Raw genomic sequence first — 18,616 nt, 5'->3', positions numbered from 1 at the left:
AGTTAAGAAATATTATGACTCCAAATCTCCTCTAATTCTGTGACACTATCAGTCTTATTTACAGCGCGAGAACTGGGGAATCCATATTGGGATTTTTGACTAGGCTTTGACTGGCAAAGGCATCTGATTTTGGTTTAACTCTACGTGAGATACCAAGAGACTGTTTGTTATGTGGGATTGATGATGTGACCATGCAGAAGCACTTACTAGCTGAAGCCCAACCGCATTTCAAACAAGCACTACAAATGGCTTTGTCATTAGAAAATATGAGTAATTGGAGCATATGAGTTACAGGGTATGCTGATGGAAGTGGACACCCTCGCCAGGCCGACTGAGCTTGGGGAACACCACTTGATTGAAGGCAATTGCATAGCCTCACTGAGGACATATCTTGAACAGAGGGGCTCTGGGTCAGCCCACAGCAAAACCCCAAAACAAAGCCAACCCTCAGCCAAATGGTTAACATTTTCTTCAGGATCTGGGCTGGTAAACCATTGTCATTGCTACTGGTATGCAGACTCAAGACAGCAAAACCGACCCACCAGGCCTGAATTAAGTAAGACCACTCACAGGCCGGTATCCAGGAGAGTGCATACCCTGGAAAGTCCATCTACAGCTGGTTTTGATCAGTTAAATTACTTAGCAAGATTCAAATCAGAACCAACCAAAATAAACAAAACAAAATAAATGGGGTGGCACGGTGGCTCAGTGGTTAGCACTGCTGCCTCAGTCTGTGTGAAGTTTGTGCATTCTCCCCATGCCTGCGTAGGGTTGCTCCGGTTTCCTCTCACAGTCCAAAGATGTGCAGGCTAGGTGGATTGGACATGCTAAAATTGCTCATAGTGTTCAGGGATGTGTAGCTTAGGTGGGTTATAGGGGGCATGGGTCAGGGTGGAATGCTCCTAGGGTCAGTGTGGACATGTTGGGCTGAAGGGTCTGTTTCCACACAGAGGGGATTCTATGATGATCTATGATTCTATGAAACAAGAACTGCAGGTGCTGGAGTCAGAGATAACACAGTGTGGAGCTGGAGGAACACAGCAGGCCAGGCAGCATCACAGGAGTAGGAATGTTGATGTTTCAGGTCGGGACCTTTCTTCAGAACTCCTGACCTGAAATGTTGACTTTCCTACTACTCTGATGTTGCCTGAGCTGCTGTGCTCCTCCAGCTCCAAACTGTGTTGACTCTGACTCCAGCATCTGCAGTTCTTACTATCTCAGAGTGACTTATAACCTCACTGCGAAGCCCCTTCCAAGGATGCCCACCTTGAAGAAGTTGTCCCCCTCCCTCCGTAAAGCAAAGTTCTGAAGAAGGGTCCCGACCCAAAACATTGACTTTCCTACTCCTCTGAGGCTGCCTGACCTGCTTTGTTTCTCCAACTCCACAATGTGTCGACAACCGAAATAAACCTCTGGATGCATGGTCACCCAGTTCTAGTGGAGGTTGATACCGATGCTGCTGTATCAGTGATTGCGGAACTTGTCTTTACAAAAATTCGCTCCGGACTCCAACCCTTAAGTTTGCATAAGACCTCAGCTAGACAGAACCTGTACCAGGGAACTTTTACAGATTAAATGTAGAACTTCAGTTCCGGTCTCATTTGAGAAGCAGCTGAAGCACTGATTGCAGTAAAAGCCTTGGGCCGAAGCCTAATGGGGTGAAATTGGTTGAGAAAGATTCACTTTCATTGGGTCAACAATTTTTGATTAGAAAATGGCTACCTCAGTAAAGTCCTAATTAAATACACAGAAGTTTTTTTTTTCAAGAAGGTCTAGGGACTATCAAAGGAGCCAAGGCCACCTTGCATGTTGATCAGGAAGCAATTCCATGATTCTGTAAAGCCTGCCCAGTGCCTTATATAGAAATAGAAATCAGGAGGCTGGAAAGTGAAGGAATCATCAAACCAGTACAGTTTGTAGAATGGGCAGCACCGGTTGTACTGGCTGTGAAGCCTAACAAGTTAGTTCACCTTTGTGGGGATTTTAAACAAATGGTAAAATATTCTCACAAGTGGATAAATATCCAATCCATTACATGGAGGACTTGTATGCAAAATTGTCCTTCACAAAGCTGGACAAGAGCCATGAGTACTTGCAATTGCAGTTAGAGGTGGATACCCAGAAATATGCTGCAGTTAGTATCCATTCAGGTTTGTGCTAATAGACAAGGCTGCCATTTGGGGTATCATCCTGTGCCATTTTCCAGCGGACAATGGAGAACATTTTGCAAGGTCTACCTGAGGTTGCCATTTATCTGGATGATGTGCTAATAACAGGGAAGACCAATAAAGAGCACTTAGAGAACTTGGACACAGTCCTTAGACATTTCTCCACGGCGGGTATACACCTGAGGAGGGAAAAATGTGTGTGCCAGGCACCCCCAAGTGATGTACTTGGGCTATAGAGTTGACAAGACCGGGTTATACCGGTTGGAAGATAGAGTGAGAGCGATCAAAGGAACCCCAGCTCCCACATCTTTCCAGAGCTTAGGTCTTTCCTTGGATTAGTGAATTATTACACAAAGTTTATATGTAACCTGGTCTCCATCCTGGCACTCTTACATCTCCTATTTAAAAAAGGCAGCTTTGGAAATGGTCTCATAGCTAAGACATAGCATACAGAGATGTGAAGAAGCAGGTGTCAGTGTCTATGGTGTTGGCTCACTATGATCCCAAGCGAGATCTGATGCTGACATGCAATGTTTCCCCATACATTACCGGGGTAATGTTGGCTCACTGATGGCCCAGTGGAGAAGAACGCCCAAGAGCATATGTTTCCCAGACTTTGGCTAATGCAAAGCGCAAATGTGCCCAGACAGAGAAAGAAGGTATGGCAGTCATCTTTGGTGTGAGAAAGTTCCACCAATACCTTTATGGATGTAAATTTGTAACAGTGACAGACCACAAACCCTTGCTAGGGCTTTCCAAAGAGGATAAGGCCATGCCGCCCATAGCTTCAGGCCGAATTCAGCAATGGGCTCTCATTCTAATTGTGTACAATTACACATTGGGACACCATTCAAGAAGTCAAGTAGCAAATGCGGATGCCCTGCGCCACCTCCTGCTGGCAGATATTCCACCAGTGGTGCCTCCCCTGGAGAAGTCTGTTCTGGCTTTAAACCTTCTGGGCACCCTTCCATTTACCACTGTCAATATCAGACTATGGACACAGAAAAATCCTGTCCTAGTGAAACTGAAACAGCTGATAATGATGGGGCATCTGGAAAGACCAAATCACAGTAGAGGACAGCATTTTCTAATGGGGAACAAGATTGATTGTCACAAATGAAGGACTCTGCCAGATGCTGGCGAGAAGTCATGCCTGGTGGCCAGGATTGGATCCAAACATAGCTGCACTGGTGGGAAGGCGCCCAGAGTGCCAAAGACAACAAAAATTACTGCCAGCAGCTCCCCTACATTCAAGGAAATGGCCAGGTAAACCCTGGACTCGGTTACACGTCGACTATGTCAGCCCTTACATGGGCTCAATGTTCTAAGTCATTGTGGACACCCACTCAAAGTGGCTGGACATGCATAAAGTTTGTTTGTCAAACATGCGAATGACAATAGAAAAGCTGCACAATTTTTTTGCGATACATGGACTCCCAGAAGTGTTAGTCACAGATAATGGGCCATCTTTAACCAGCAGGGAATCTGAATATTTCCCAAAGTCAAATGGCATTCGGCATATAAGGACGGCTCCATATCATCCATCATCCAATGGTCTGGCGGAAAGACCAGTCCAAATGTTGAAGACAGACTTAAAGAAACTGCCTACAGCTTCAATCAAGACAAAACTTTTCCTGTTCCTATTTGATTATTGGACCACCCCTCATGCAACTATAGGTATAGCTCCAGCACAGACTCTGCAGAGGTCAAATCTAATTTTCCTGGACCTGAGGATCAGGTGAAAATGCATCAGGAACCCTAATATCGACACAAGACTCCGCTAAGCAAGAGAGACAATTTACTTCAGAGGACAGAGTTTGATGTCAAAACCACAGAAATGGCCCTACATGGGCAAGAGGCATGGTCCATGCAAGGTCATGTCCCATGATATTCAAAGTTCAGGTAGGTGAGGTGTCCTGAACAAACACATAGACCATATGAAAGCTTCAAGCTCACAAACGGGGAACTGAAGAACGAATTTAGGAGAGCTGGAAGGGGGCATGAAAAAGCCTTGGCGGGTAGCATTAAGGAAAACCAAGGCATTCTATACTTATGTGAGGAACAAGAGAATGGCCTGAGTGAGGGAAGGGCTGATTGGGGATAGTGGAGGGAACTTGTGCCTGGAGTCAGGGGAAGTGGAGGAGGTCCTGAATGAATACTTTGCTTCAGTATTCACCAGTAGAGGGACCTTGTAGCTTGTGAGGAGAGCGTGAAACAGGCTGATATGCTCAAACAGGTTGATGATAGGAAGGAGGATGCGCTAGAAATTTTGAAAAACATGAGGATAAATAAGTCCCCTGGGCCAGATGAGATATACCCAAGGTTACTACGGGAAACAAGGGAAGAGATTACTGCGTCTTTGGCAATGATCTTTTTGTGTCGTCATTGTCCACTGGACTGGTATCAGGCGATTGGAGGATGGCAAATGTTATTCCCTTGATCAAGAAAGGGAACAGGGATAATCCTGGGAATTACAGACCAGTCAGTCATAACTCTGTGGTGGGCAAATTATTGGAGAGGATTCTGAGAGACAGTATTTATGATTATTTGGAAGAGCATAGTTTGATTGGAAATAGTCAGCATGACTTTGTGAGGGGCAGGTCATGCTTCACAAGCCTGATTGAATTCTTTGAGGATGTGACAAAATACATTGATGAAGGTCGAGCAGTGGATGTGGTGTATATGGATTTCAGCAAGGCATTTGATAAAGTTCCCCATGGTAGGCTCATTCAGAAAATAAGGAGGCATGGGATCCAGGGAAATTTGGCTGTCAAATTCTGGATACAGAATTGGCTGTCCAATAGAAGACAGAGGGTGGTAGTAGATGGAAAGTATTCAGCCTGGAGCTCGGTGATCAGTGGTGTTCCACAGGGATCTGTTCTGGGACCTCTGCTCTTTGTGATCTTTATAAATGACTTGGATGAGGAAGTGGAAGGGTGGGTTAGTAAGTTTGCCGATGACGCGAAGGTTGGTAGAGTTATGGATAGTGTAGAGGACAGTTGTAGGTTGCAATGGGACATTGACAGGATGCAGAGCTGGGCAAAGAAGTGGCAGATGGAATTCAACCCAGAAAAGCATGAAGTGATTCATTTTGGAAGGTTGAATTTGAATGCAGAATACAGGGTTAATGGCAGGATTCTTGGCAGTGTGGAGGAATTGTGGGATCTTGGGGTCTACATCCATAGATCCCTCAAAGTTGCCACCTAAGTCGATAGGGTTGTTAAGAAGGCGTATGGTGTGTTGGCTTTCATTGGCGGGGGATTGAATTTAAGAGCCACAAGGTTATGCTGCAGCTCTATAATACTCTGGTTAGACCACATTTGGAATATTGTGTTCAGTTCTGGTCACCTCATTATAGCAAAGATGTGGAAGCTTTAGAGAGGGTGCAGAGGAGATTTACCAGGATGATGCCTGGACTGGAGGGGAGGTCTTATGAGGAAAGGTTGAGGGAGGTAGGGCTTTTCTCATTGGAGCAAAGAAGGATGAGAGGTGACTTGATAGAGGTGTACAAGATGATGAGGGGCATAGATAGAATGGATAGCCAGAGGCTTTTTCCCAGGGCGGAAATGACTATCACGAGGGGGCATAATTTTAAGCTGATTAGAGGAAGGTATAGGGGAGATGTCAGAGGTGGGTTCTTCACACAGAGAGTGGTGGGTGCGTGGAATGCACTGCTGGTGGTGGTAGTGGAGTCAGATACATTAGGGACATTTAAACAACTCTTGGATAGGCACGTGGATGATAGTAAAATGTAGGGTATTCAGGGTAGTTTGATCTTAGAGTAGGATAATAGGTCAGCACAACATCATGGGCCAAAGAGCCTGTACTGTGCTGGACTGTTCTATGTTCCATGTTCTATGTTCCATCCCATAGGTACTTTCCCTCCTTCTAGTCTTGAAGAAACCTCAGAGTCTGAGATGGATACGGTGGATGTTGTAGCCTTGGACCCTTTACCACCAGAAGAAGAGATTAATTTCTTCTGAGACACTCTGGGTACAGGAGGTTTTGTATGGTCCAGTATATGCTGCCCATATCTGAGGCTAAATCAGAGGAACCAGACCCAGTGCAAAAACACCCCAAGAAGTGCTACTAGAAAAAGAAATGGCCTACGCCCCCCGAAATTAGAGGGTGAGCGATAGAGTGATTGTAACGAGATCATCCAGGTGGCCCCCATAGAATGAGTTCCCCGACTGGGGCTGTTAACCTTGTCCAATCAGGGAACCCTGGTTGACAGATATAAACAGGATATCAATGTTTGAATTTCAGTATTAATGGTATAATAGCAAGGATTTATGTGATTAAAACTGCTAATAAAGTGAATAGTAGGATGATATTAACAGATTTCAGGAGAACATGAACAGACTGGTGAAATGGGTATCCATGTAGATGAACCTTAATTTGATTTGAAATTACATGTTCTCAAAGGAAGAAAAAGATGATACAATTAGTAATTATACAGTGCAAAATCTTAAAGGAGGTGCTGGAGTAGAAACCTGGAGTTGCGTGTGCAGATATGTTTGAAGGTGGTACAGCAAATTGAAGGTTGTTAAAGAACCAAAGTGTTGGTCCAAAGTTTACAGTTTTATAAATAGTGTAAGCAATTACAGAATAAAGGAAATTAAACTCAACTTTTATAAGACACAGGTTAGGACCCAGCAATCATATCGAGTTCACATCAGAAAACGATGAAAGAATGCGAAGAGGAAATTTAATAGCAATGTTCAGACTCATAAGGGGATTTTGATAATTTCTCCTACTTCCTCCATTTCCAGTACAGGAGAGTCTATAAACACAGGACATGATTTAAAGTAATTGGCAAAGGTCCAGACAGGAGATGGTAAAAAAATCTTTATATACAGTGACTTGTTGTGTTCTGGAAAGTACCATCTGAATGGATATTGATTCAGTTGGAATATTAAATTGGGAAATGTACAACTACTTGAGAAAGGAGATCTGTAGAATTATCAGTAAAGGTGCATAGAATGGGATCAATCAGATTGATCATCAAAGGGACAGTACAAGCACCAAATAATTCTATGATGGAATGTTCTATGATTAGGCCCCAGCTTGTAGCTAAACACAAGACCCACCCCACGCCTAACCCCAACCCAGCCCAAGTATCCAGTGTTTCACACACAAACCCTGCAATTCCTCTGATTAAATTTCAGCCTTTAATTTACACTTAATGAACAATATTTCTTTGTTTTGTGATTCAGTGCCATTTTACTTGCTGACACACTCTTGTAGAGAAACGTCGAAAGATTTACAGCAGAGAAGTAAGCTGTTCATACTAATGAATCCGGGCTGGCTGGAAAACAGTTAAACAGTTTAATCGAACATTCCAAGTCCTGTTCTATTGTCCTGGTGGTTATGTGGCCTTGAGTGCATTTCCAGCTGCTTTTTTAATGCAACATTCAGGGAATGAGTTCCCGATTCCCGCCACCCTCTGGTTGAAAATCAAAACTCCTTAAACATTTACGGTGAATACATTGTAACTTCTACCTTGGCATTGCCAAATGGAATCAGCGAGATATTCATAATGTCTTCCAGCCTCAACCACGTTGGGCACAGTTGGTTCATCATGAAATGACGACAGTCTGGGCAGTAAGTCTCGTAGAATAAACTGAGCTGCACAGGCGACAATAACCTGGTTTTAGCAGTTACACACCTGCTCTCAACCTAGACAGCATAAGACAAAGACTTAATGAGATTTTGTATCGGCGTTTATAAGAGGTGGGATGTAATTCACACATAAACAGTTAATAATCCTGGCCCTGATATACTTTGGGTCCCGATCACCAGCACTTGGGCATTTCAGTAGCCCTTAAATGGCAGATTATGAAAAGTGACACAAACATTTCTGACTTCATTGGTGCACAAGTCATGAACACAATTACAACCAGCAAAAAGTCAATCCACTCACAGCCCAAAGAGACAGGACAATTGCCAACTGCACATGAAGCTTCATCCTGAGAGTCTGGTCCAAATTCTGACTCTATTTCAAATGTGTTTGGTGTCTATTTAAATACTGGTAATGATTACTTCACAGTTACTGATAGAAACCACATTAACCCTGAAATAATCCTAGTCAAAATGCTCCAGTGTCATTACACAATGAGGAGACAGTAGTATCGTGGCCTTATCACTGGGAAAGTAACCCTGAACTCCTCAAGCTAACATACTGGGAACACAGGGTTACATCTTGTTCATTGCAGGTGGAGAATTGTGAATTTAAATAAAAAACAAAGTCTGGAATTTAAAGCTAGTCTAATGATGATAGTGAGCTATTGTCAATTGTTGTAAAAACAAATGTGACTCACTAATGTCCTTCAGGGAAGGCAAACTGCAATTCTTACATGGTCTGACCCACATGTGACTCCACACCTACAGCAACGTGCTTGACTTAAGTGCTGTTTACACAATAAAGTCATATCCCACGACAAAAAGGAATTCCTTCAGCATGGTACATTGGGCTGGTTAAAGCAGAGATTTTATGGTCTTCCCGGTGGCAGTAAAATCAGGCACAATTTGAGGCAGAGGCACTATGTCCACCACTTTCCCACCTCTGTGGCAATTTTATCATATTTGGGGTGTGTCAAGGAGCCCAATTACCTGTAGACCTTTAAGTAATAATTAATGGTCACTTAAGGACCTCCTCATGCTGCAGGGATTTTATCCATGACTGAGGATATTCACTGTCTGCCCTGCATGGGAAAACTTGGGCAGACTGCTAGCCAGATAATGGGAAGAGCTACCTCCTGTTTCAGTGCTTTTTTCCCATCAGGGGCACCTTCAACATGTGCCCATCCATATGATTCCCCTATGTTAGACCTGTCATCCTAGGTCTTGGAACCCCTCTGTTGGCGTCAGTTAGACTGGCTCCCAAGAGACCTCAGCCTCTGCCTGGGCTCCTGATTCCTCTTCTTCACCCAGTAGGTGGCGGCATTCTCACAAGTGATGCTGGAACAACAGAGCAGCTCCTGGACGCAGCACCTTCTCCCAGATGAAAGTGGAAAGCAGAGGCCAGCAAGTCACTGGCTTTGTTTTTTCCAGCTGCTGTGTAGACCTCAGAACGTCATGCGTGGCAGTGGATGGGGAAATCATGTGTGAATGTGTCAGCTTGACAAATTGTGTGAACAGACCCTCAGCAGCTTAGTGAGGATGTTAGCCCCCAGCATAATAATTAGATCAGAGCAGATAGGAGATGCTCTGGAAAGAATAGCGTAATCTTCCTTAAATATGCAAAATACACCAAAGAATTACAAAATATTTGCAGAAAGGAAGCAGGTTACTCTGCTTCTTTAACAATTAGAGCCCAGAAATCTTTTTATATCCAGAAGTGCTTTTACGTAACCTGAATGTTTGTTCCCACCACTGAAGCACCGTGTTACTTTCCATCTATTATCCACCACCAACAAATCGCCTGTGTTTCTAATTCATTAATTTACATGAAAGACCAGCAAGCAAGGACCATGTGTAGCACAGTGTTAGTGTCTCAAGCCCTGAGACCAGCAGCCTAGGTTCAAGGTGTTCTCAAGGAGAGTAATAACTTCCCTGAATAGGCTGACTGTAAAGTCTGTCCAGAGCAGTAACTATTCTGTCTTATAATGTTTATGCATCACAAAAGCCCTCTCACATCCGATCAGGGTAATTTTCTATTTCTTTCTCCCGAATATGTTTATATAGTGCATTCTTAAATACATTGATCATACTTGATCTGACATTAATCAAACTTGCCTGAAACAATCACCGTGGCAGCAAGTTATACATTCTCACCATACTCTGGCTGAAGATGTTTCTCTAGAATGCTTGATAGGCTTGAAATGCAGAGTGAAAGTTTCAAACTCAAAGATGTAACTAGTCATCTTACATCAGTACTGATGTAATACATCACAAGGTTGTCAACCCTGGAAGAGATGATGCTGTGTTCAGCTTTGTGTTAAACTCAACAATGTAAGTAATTACCATTATGTTGAGTAAAAAGATATTCCTACCAACAGCCTAGACTCAGCTCTCTCTCATACCCCACCCACGACAACCTCTTCCAAGATTTGTTCCATGATAAGAGACTGCCTGCCTCATTTTTATGGCCCCTAGCTCTGAACTTGTGCAGCCATTTTAAAGACCTTTCGAGCTTCTCATTTCAAGAGAAAAGAACCTCATGTGCAATCTTCCTAATTATTGGTTTTGTTCAGTTCTGATCTCATCCCTGTAAATCTTTCAAACACACATTCTCCAACACTTGTGGACTCTTTATGTAATAAGAACTGCACATGATATTACAAATGAGGTCTGCCCATGTAACAAATGAAAGACCCTGGTTGGAGAAGAGATAGCAAAATGAGTCACATTGTGGCACATATAGATTTGAAAATAAATTTGATGAGGTGTCTCTTGTATGAAAATGTCAAGCTGTTGGTTTAACAAAAAATACAGCTGCGTGAAAGGGAATTTGCCTGAGGCAGTGTAGGGAGTTCTTGTCTGTGCGATTGGTAACCCTGCTAGAACCCTCAGGCAGCCTGGGTCACCCACCAGGTCCCTGGTTCTGACACTGGACTTTGGTTAGTGAATGTGGAGTAGTAAATCAGGAAGCAAGTGTTTCAGGGGTAAAAGAGTCTCTACTTTATTAAAATAACAGATTGAACATATATGTTTATAGAAAAAAAGAAAAAGTGAATATAACACAAGAAACAAAGGGCAGATTAACAGTGAAAATTTACTCTATTGGTTACAGATGCTAGAACTAAACAATGTCCTGTCTGCTTAATATAGGTTAATTTACTGCAATACACTGAAACAGTTGTTTGAACTCAGGTACTCAATCAATTAAAGTAACTTTAATCCCAGACCCTTACTCCATTTACCTCGCCTTGGGATGCCCTGCACCATCACTGAACCACACCCCCCACCACCCCCCACCCCCGGCCCTCCCTGTTATTAGGTTGGATTTTTAGGGCCTCAATGAAATTAAGCTAAGAAAATGCGACAGTGGATATCTGAGCTCCAGTTGGCACTGGCACTCTCAGATGTCTCCGATTGTCAGGTCTTTTGTCGTCAATTGGAAATGGCTGTGAATCGTTTCTGCGCGGGGGTGTCCTCCCGTTGTGGTTATGAAAGTCTTTTCTTCTTCCATTGAACACTGCAGAGGAACTCTCTCTGGGACAGTGTGGTCCTGCTGCAATATGCAATTTCAAGTCCGTTAACAGCCCACCAAATCTAGTTTCTTGTACTGGTTTTTGTTGCTCCCTTAAGAGATGAATTAGCCTTCCTGATTAATAGAGTAAGTGCAAATGTCTTCGCCATTGGTGAAGAATAAATTAAATGTCCGGTATTAGTGTAGGTTCTGAGTTAGTCTGAGACTTTGTTTACAGGTTGGATTGCTCTATCTAATGGATTACTCTCTCAAAACTGAGGTGTGAATTCCATTCTCTGTTTAACAATAGTTCCAGGCAGTTCTCTCTCTCTCTGTCTATCTGTGTTCTTCCCAAACCACAGTTCAGCTGCCCCTTTAAAGTATTTTATTTTTAAGTCCAAGGTTTGGTCCAGTGTTTGTAAATGATAGAGTAATTTTAAAGTCTAGTATTTTAAAAATGTTAGAATTTTTGCTCAATCCTACAGCACAGGTACCTTTGGGAGAGGTGTGTATCTTCCGATAAAAGCGCTGTGTCAATTCACCAAGGCTGCTTCCACATCACCTTGTGAGACAAAGAAACTATAGATGCTGGAATCCAAGGTAGACAAGCAGGAGGCTGGAAGAACAAACACCCCTCTCTGCCTTCCGCAAGGACCATTCCCTTTGCTGCTCCTTAGTTTGCGCCACACTCCCCACCAACCATTCCAACCCGCCTGGTACCTTCCCCTGTAACTGTAAAAGATGCAACACCAGCCCACACACCACCTCCCTCACCTCCATCCAGGGCCCTAAACAATCCTTCCAGGTGAGATGGAGCTTCACCTGCATCTTCTCCAAAATAGTCTATTGCATCTGGTGCTCACGATGTGGTCCTCTCTACGTCGGTGAGACCAAACAGACAAGGTGACTGTTTCGCCGAGCATCTCCACCTGGCCCATAACGGTCAACCTAACCTCCCGGTCACCACCCATTTCATCTCCCACCCACTCCCACTCCCCACTCTGACATGGCTGTCCTCAGCCTCCTCCAGTGTCGCAGCGACTCGGAACACAAGTTTGAAGAACAACACCGTATCTTCTGCCTTGGCACGCTACAGCTGGGGGAACTCAACATTGAGTTCTCCAATTTCAAATAACCTTCCCACCCATCCCCCGGCTCCCTTTCCAGCCCCACCTCCTCCCTTCCATTCCACCTTCTGACCCTCCCTTCCAGCTACCAACTGGATTCATCCCTCCCATCAACCAACCAGGTCGTACTTATCACCACTGTCTACCATTCCACCTCCAACCTTTTCCCACTCCCCTTTTATCTGCACCTTCCCCTACTCCCACATCCAGTCCTGAAGAAGGGTAATACCCAAAACATTGATTGCTCCTTTCCTCCAGATGCTGCCTGGCCTGCTGTATTTTTCCAGCTTCCTGTTTGTCTGCCTCGACATCACCTTGGATTGATTCTTGCCAATGGTGGTGTTCCAATGTAGCCATTGCCTTATTAAAGATCTTTAATAACAATAAACTTGGTACTTTTTTAACACCTGCATCAGTCTTATACATTATTTTAAAGAAAAAGAGAAAAAAATAACTGTAGAACTAAACACAAACTAATTTTACCTTAAAGATTCGAAATACACATCAATTCTACTCACCATCAGCTGCTTTCCTTGCTGTCATGTCATATTGTGATTCATGACATTACTCCACCAATGGTCTCACTGTAGGTTGGCGTCTTGATCCACACTTTTATCCCCTCTGACTCACCTCTTCCTCTGGTCTCTGGCCTCTCAACACACTTCTCCAGCTCAGTGATCACTGTGGAAATTATAATTCTTCTTGCAGCAAGCCTTCCTCAGAGCATCTCTTTCTACTTATGCATGGAATTCCCACTTCAAATCACATTCCCAGGTATATTCACTTAGGCTCTCACTCAGGCAAAGTCTCCCTCACACAGTCTGTGCTTCTTATGGACCCACAACTCCTCCATTGAGAAGAACAAGGAAAGCCGTTATAGGGGAGCACTTCCAAGTTCCCCTCTAATCCACTCACCATCCTGACATGGAAAAATGTTGATGTTCTTGCAATGTTCCTGGGTCAAAATCCTGGAACTCACTTCTCAACAGCGTTGTAAGAGCAAACAAAGTGATGGGGAAGTGTTTTTTTTCTTTCAAGGGGACATAGATATCATTGACTAGGCCAGTATTTATTATCCATTCCTAATTGCACTTGAGCTCTGATAATTAAAGAGGGCATTGGTACTTTCATAAGAAGTGATTTCTATTCTAAAGCTCAAAATGTAGGATCACTGTGGCTGGAATTAAGAAACTGCAAGAGACAGAAAACATTGGTTGAAGTTGGGCCATAAGCCCCAAAAATATGACGGCAGAATTAGGCCATTTGGCCCATTGTGTCTGTTCCACAATATCATCTTGGCTGATATGTTTCTCAACCCCATTCTCGTGCCTGCTCCTTATAACCCTTGATCCACTTGCCAGTCAAGAACCTATCTATCTCTGTCCTCAATACACACAATAACTTTGTCACCACAGCCCTCTGTAGCAATAAATTCCACAGATTCCCTACCCTCTGGCTGAAAAAATTCATCATGTCGGTTCTAAAGGGTTGTCCCTTCTCTCTGACACTATGCCCTCAGGTCCTAGTCTCTCCTACTAATGAAAACATGTTCTCCACATCAACTGTATCCAGGCCTCTCAGTATTCTGTAAGTGTCAATGAAATCCCCCCTCATTCTTCTAAACTACCTTGAGTACAGAGCCACAATACTCATATGACAAGCCTTTCATCCCTAGGTTCAACCTTGTAAACTTCTTATAGACCCTCTCTAAAACCATCAGAAATCACGCAACACCAGGTTATAGTCCAACAGATTTATTTGAAAACACAAGCTTTTGGACCCCTGCTCGTTCTTCAAATGTTAGTGAGGTAGTATCAGGCAGAGAATTTATAAGTAAAAGATCAAAGGTTCCTACCATTGATGAGGATGTATAAAACTAACCTAAGATGCTGTTAAACCTTTAATCAGTTAGAAGGTTTTAATTGATTAATATGTACATGTAAATCCCTGAATTCCTTTCAAGTCATGGTCCTGAGAGAACTAAAGGTTTTATCAATGTAAAGAAAAGGTGACATTTTAGGTCAGACAATACGTGTTAGGAGTGAGACCTTGTTTAGATTCTGTTTAAGATAACAAGGTGTAGAGCTGGATGAACATAGCAGGCCACGCAGCATCAGAGGAGCAGGAAAGCTGACATTTTGAGTCTGGACCCTTCTTCAGAAATGTTTCTTCAGATTCTGTTTGTGTTTTAGCTTGGAATCAGACTGGTTGTATTTCTAAAGTAGGAACCTATGAAATGCCACATTGACTGACTGTCTATAAATTGTGTGCTTTTTGAATAAAATAAAATGTGTCTGCAAATACAAATTCACCCCATAGATTTATGTGTGTGTGTGTGTGTGTGTGTGTGTGTTTATATGTGTGTGTATGTATGCGTGACAGTGTATAGTGTGGTGGGGTCACCTCAAGTGCAACATGAACCCAAGACCCTGGTTGAGGCCGTCCTCATGGGGACTGAACGTGGCTATCAGCCTCTGCTCAGCAACTGTGTTGTTGTGTATCCCAAAGTCCGCCTTGGAGGATATTTACCTGAAGATCCGAGGCCGAATGTCCTTGACCTCTGAAGTGTTCCCCCACTGGGAGGGAACATCCCTGTTTGGTGATTGCTGTGAGGTGTCCATTCATCCGTTGTTGTAGGGTCTGCATGGTCTCACCAATGTACCATGCCTCGGGGCATCCTTACCTGCAGCGTATGAGATAGACAACGTTGGCTGTGTCACACGTGTATCTGCCGTGTACGTGGTGGGTGGTGTTCCTATGTGTGATGGTAGTATCTATGTCGATGATCCGGCATGTCTTGCAGAGGTTGTCATGACAGGGTTGCATAGTGTTGTGGTCGATGTTGTCCTGAAGGCTGAGTAGTTTGCTGCAAATGATGGTCTGTATAAGGTTTGGTGGTTGTGTGAAGGCAAAGTTTCCCATATGGGACTTGCTAAAATCCATATAAACTACAATTGATTTGTTAAAAGGATATTGACAATTTCCATTGATTGATGGAACCACAGAAATTGCAGATTTTATATTCCCGGATGGAATTAATCAATGCAAAGTTCTGCTGTTTGAAAGGAAAAATGCACCAGCAAATTTTCAATGATTAACCAACAAGGTCATCGAAGAATGGTGTGAACATACCAGTGTTGGACTGGAGTGGTCAAAATCAGAAGTCACACAACATCAGGTTATGGTCCAACAGGTTTATTTGAAATCACAAGCTTTCAGAGTGCAGCTCCTTCGTCAGGTAAAGTGACCTGATGAAGAAGCCCGCTACAAAAGCTTTTGATTTCAAATAAACCTGTTGGACTATAATCTGATATCGAAGGATGAGGTAACTGTGTTGTGTACTTTGACAATTTGGTTGCGTTCAACCAAACCTGGGAGGAACATTTCAAACACTTGAAAAAAAATTGTTTAATCATTTACAAAAAACCAATTTGATCTGAAACTTAGTTAACCAAAGCAAAAGTGAGTTAATTAGGTCACACTGTGGGATAGGGCCAATTAACACCCAAAGAAACAAAACTAAGGGCACACGACAGTTTTCCGGTGCCTATGATAAAACAGGAAATTTTGTTGTCTATCAGTATGATGGCTTACTTTGAATGTTTGTTCCAAATTTCAGCAGTGCAGTGGCTCCTTTGACAAGTTTGCTAAAGAAAGGCAAGGAATTTGAATGGACATAGGAATGTCAGCTTGAAAGTTGTAATGACCACTGCAGTGGGCTTAATGAAACAAAGTACCTTCAGCCATTTTTACTGTCTGTTGACAGTAATGTTTTTTCTCATTCACTCACAGGGTGTGGGTGTTGCTGACTGGGTGAGCATTTATTGGTCATCCCTAGTTGTCCTCAGAGGCAACTGAGGGCTGTACTAGGCCATTTCAGAGGCCAGGTAAGAATCAACCACATTGCAGTAGGTCTGGAGTCAAATGTAGTCCAGACCAGGTAAGGACAGCAGATTTCCTTCCCTAAAGGACACTGATGAACTCAATGGGATTTTACTGAAAATCAACAATGGTTTCATCGTCACCTGGGTCGCTGGACTGCTATTCCAGCAACAATACCACTAGGCCATTGCCTTCCCCAGTTGTGCCACTGTGGGCGAATGGTGTATCTTTCATGAAGTAAACAGTAAAAATGAAAAATGGCTGATATCGCACACAGACTGGGTGGAGTGAGTTAACAAGGTGTAGAGCTGGATGAACACAGCAGGCCAAGCAGCATCAGAGGAGCAGGAAGGCAGACGTTTCGGGCCTAGACCCTTCTTCAGAAATGGCTTCGCAGTGGGGTTAAAATTGTTTCAGAGATAGTAGGAACTGCAGATGCTGGAGAATCTGAGATAACAAGGTGTAGAGCTGGATGAACACAGCAGGCCAAGCAGCATCAGAGGAGCAGGAAGGCAGACGTTTCGGGCCTGGACCCTGATCTCAGATTCTCCAGCATCTGCAGTTCCTACTATGGGTGGAGTGAGTGTTTTTTTTGTCTAAAGAAGCAGTCCTACATGTGAGCATTGTAAAGATCTTTAAAGGGCATTGCTTTAATCAGGCAGGTACCCAGTACAGGTTAAGGTTAAGGTATTCAGAATTTTGCATGTGACCTGCATGCAGTGACCAACTATGTTGGATGCCAATCTTGACCACAAGCAACCTTGACTATGTCACTGATCATCATGAATCGATCATAATTATTTCTGTGAAGCTGAAGGGATCACAGGTGATATTTACATTGACACTTGCAGGTAAAGATTCACAAAAATAATCCAAAGTCTCAAACTTTGCACAAGATCCTGGGGCTCCTTTCCTCTCATCCTGTAACTATTTGACAAAATCATCTTTTCTGCAATACTGCCTTTCTTGGGTGATGATGGGTTGGGGTTGGTAGTGGGAATGGCAGGGAGCAATGTCTCCTATTGTATTTGCACAGCACAGCTTGTGCTGCAATCATTGGAATAAGGTCCCCTATGTTAAAGGTCCAAGGATGGCATTCCATGACTGACCTTCTCACAGGTCTAAACTGTCATTTGTGCATGTATGATGTAAATACTGACACCTCACATTATTAAGGAGCTGCTTTCGTTCTGAAATTACCCTCAAAGGCTGATTGGAGCCATCACAGCAGATATTATCATCATTACAGCCCCTGCACAATGACTGGGGGAGGAATAAATGCGCAAGCAACACCACAGTTAGCAGCAACCTCACAGTTCAGTCCACACAGAGTGTGCTGTATAATCCAAGCATGCCATGCACTACATAATGGAAGCAGGCAAAAAGGACATGTGATGGATTCTGAAGAGCTGGGAGCATGGCAACAGTCTTCTGAGAAGAAAAATGAGGATATCGAGCAGGAAGAATATCACCGTCACCATAATTGAATGATGCTGCATCAAGCCCAACAAGTCAGAAAGGACATAATGGACATCCATTTCCAATCGATCTGAGTTGGGTGAAGTGATCACTCAGTGACTGTCAATTGTTGCTCGAGAGGAGAACTGGCTGCTTTAAACCCCAGAAGTAGGCTACAACGAGACCTTGAACGGATGGATCGATGGGCAAGTGGGCCAAGGAGTGGCAGATGGAGTTTAACCTAGATAAATGTGAGGTGCTACATTTTGGTAGAGTGAATCAGGGCACGACTCATACAGTTAATGGTAATGTCCTGGGGCGTGTTGCCGAACAAAGAGACCTTAGAATGCAGTTTCATAGTTCCTTGAAAGTGGAATGACAGGTAGACAGGGTAGTGAAAAGGCATTTGGTATGCTTGTTTTTATTGGTCTGTGCATTTAGTACAGGAGTTGGGAGGTCATGTTGCGGCTGTACAGGACTTTGGTTAGGCCACTTTTGGAATACTCTGTTCAATTCTGGTCTTCCTGTTATAAGAAGGATACTGTTAAACTCAAAAGATTTCAGAAAAGATTTACAAGGATGCTGCCAGGATTGGAAGGTTTGAGCTCCAGGGAGAGCCTGAATAGGCTGGGGCTATTTTTCCCGGAGTGTTGGAGGCTGAGGGGTGACCTTATAGAGGTTTATAAAATCATGAGGGGCATCAATAGGGTAAATAGCCAAGGTCTTTTCCCCAGGGTAAGGGAGTCCAAAACTGGAGGGCATAGGGTTAAAGTGAGAGGGGAAAGATTTAAAAGGGACCTAAGGGGCAACTTTTTTACGCAGAGGGTGGTGCATGTATGGAATGAGCT

The 18,616-nt window shown here is 43.5% G+C and overlaps 1 protein-coding gene across 1 annotated transcript in view; it reads right to left on the bottom strand.

The window, feature by feature from the left end:
- The window catches only part of LOC109931595 (gamma-interferon-inducible lysosomal thiol reductase-like), a gene marked incomplete at its 3' end in the record, with an annotated part of 29,642 nt that extends 21,486 nt beyond the window's left edge, over positions 1-8,156 (bottom strand). Inside the window, exons 1-2 of the mRNA XM_048613957.1 lie at positions 8,092-8,156; positions 7,671-7,847 (exon numbers count right to left, since the gene is read on the bottom strand). Coding sequence (XP_048469914.1) covers positions 7,671-7,847; positions 8,092-8,136 — 222 coding nt within the window. The remainder of the gene's footprint in view (positions 1-7,670; positions 7,848-8,091) is intronic.
- Positions 8,157-18,616: the final 10,460 nt, after the last annotated feature.

This window comes from Rhincodon typus, chromosome 29, assembly GCF_021869965.1.
Source record: "Rhincodon typus isolate 14 chromosome 29, sRhiTyp1.1, whole genome shotgun sequence".
NCBI lineage: Eukaryota > Metazoa > Chordata > Chondrichthyes > Orectolobiformes > Rhincodontidae > Rhincodon > Rhincodon typus.
This window is presented reverse-complemented; position numbering and strand designations above follow the sequence as displayed.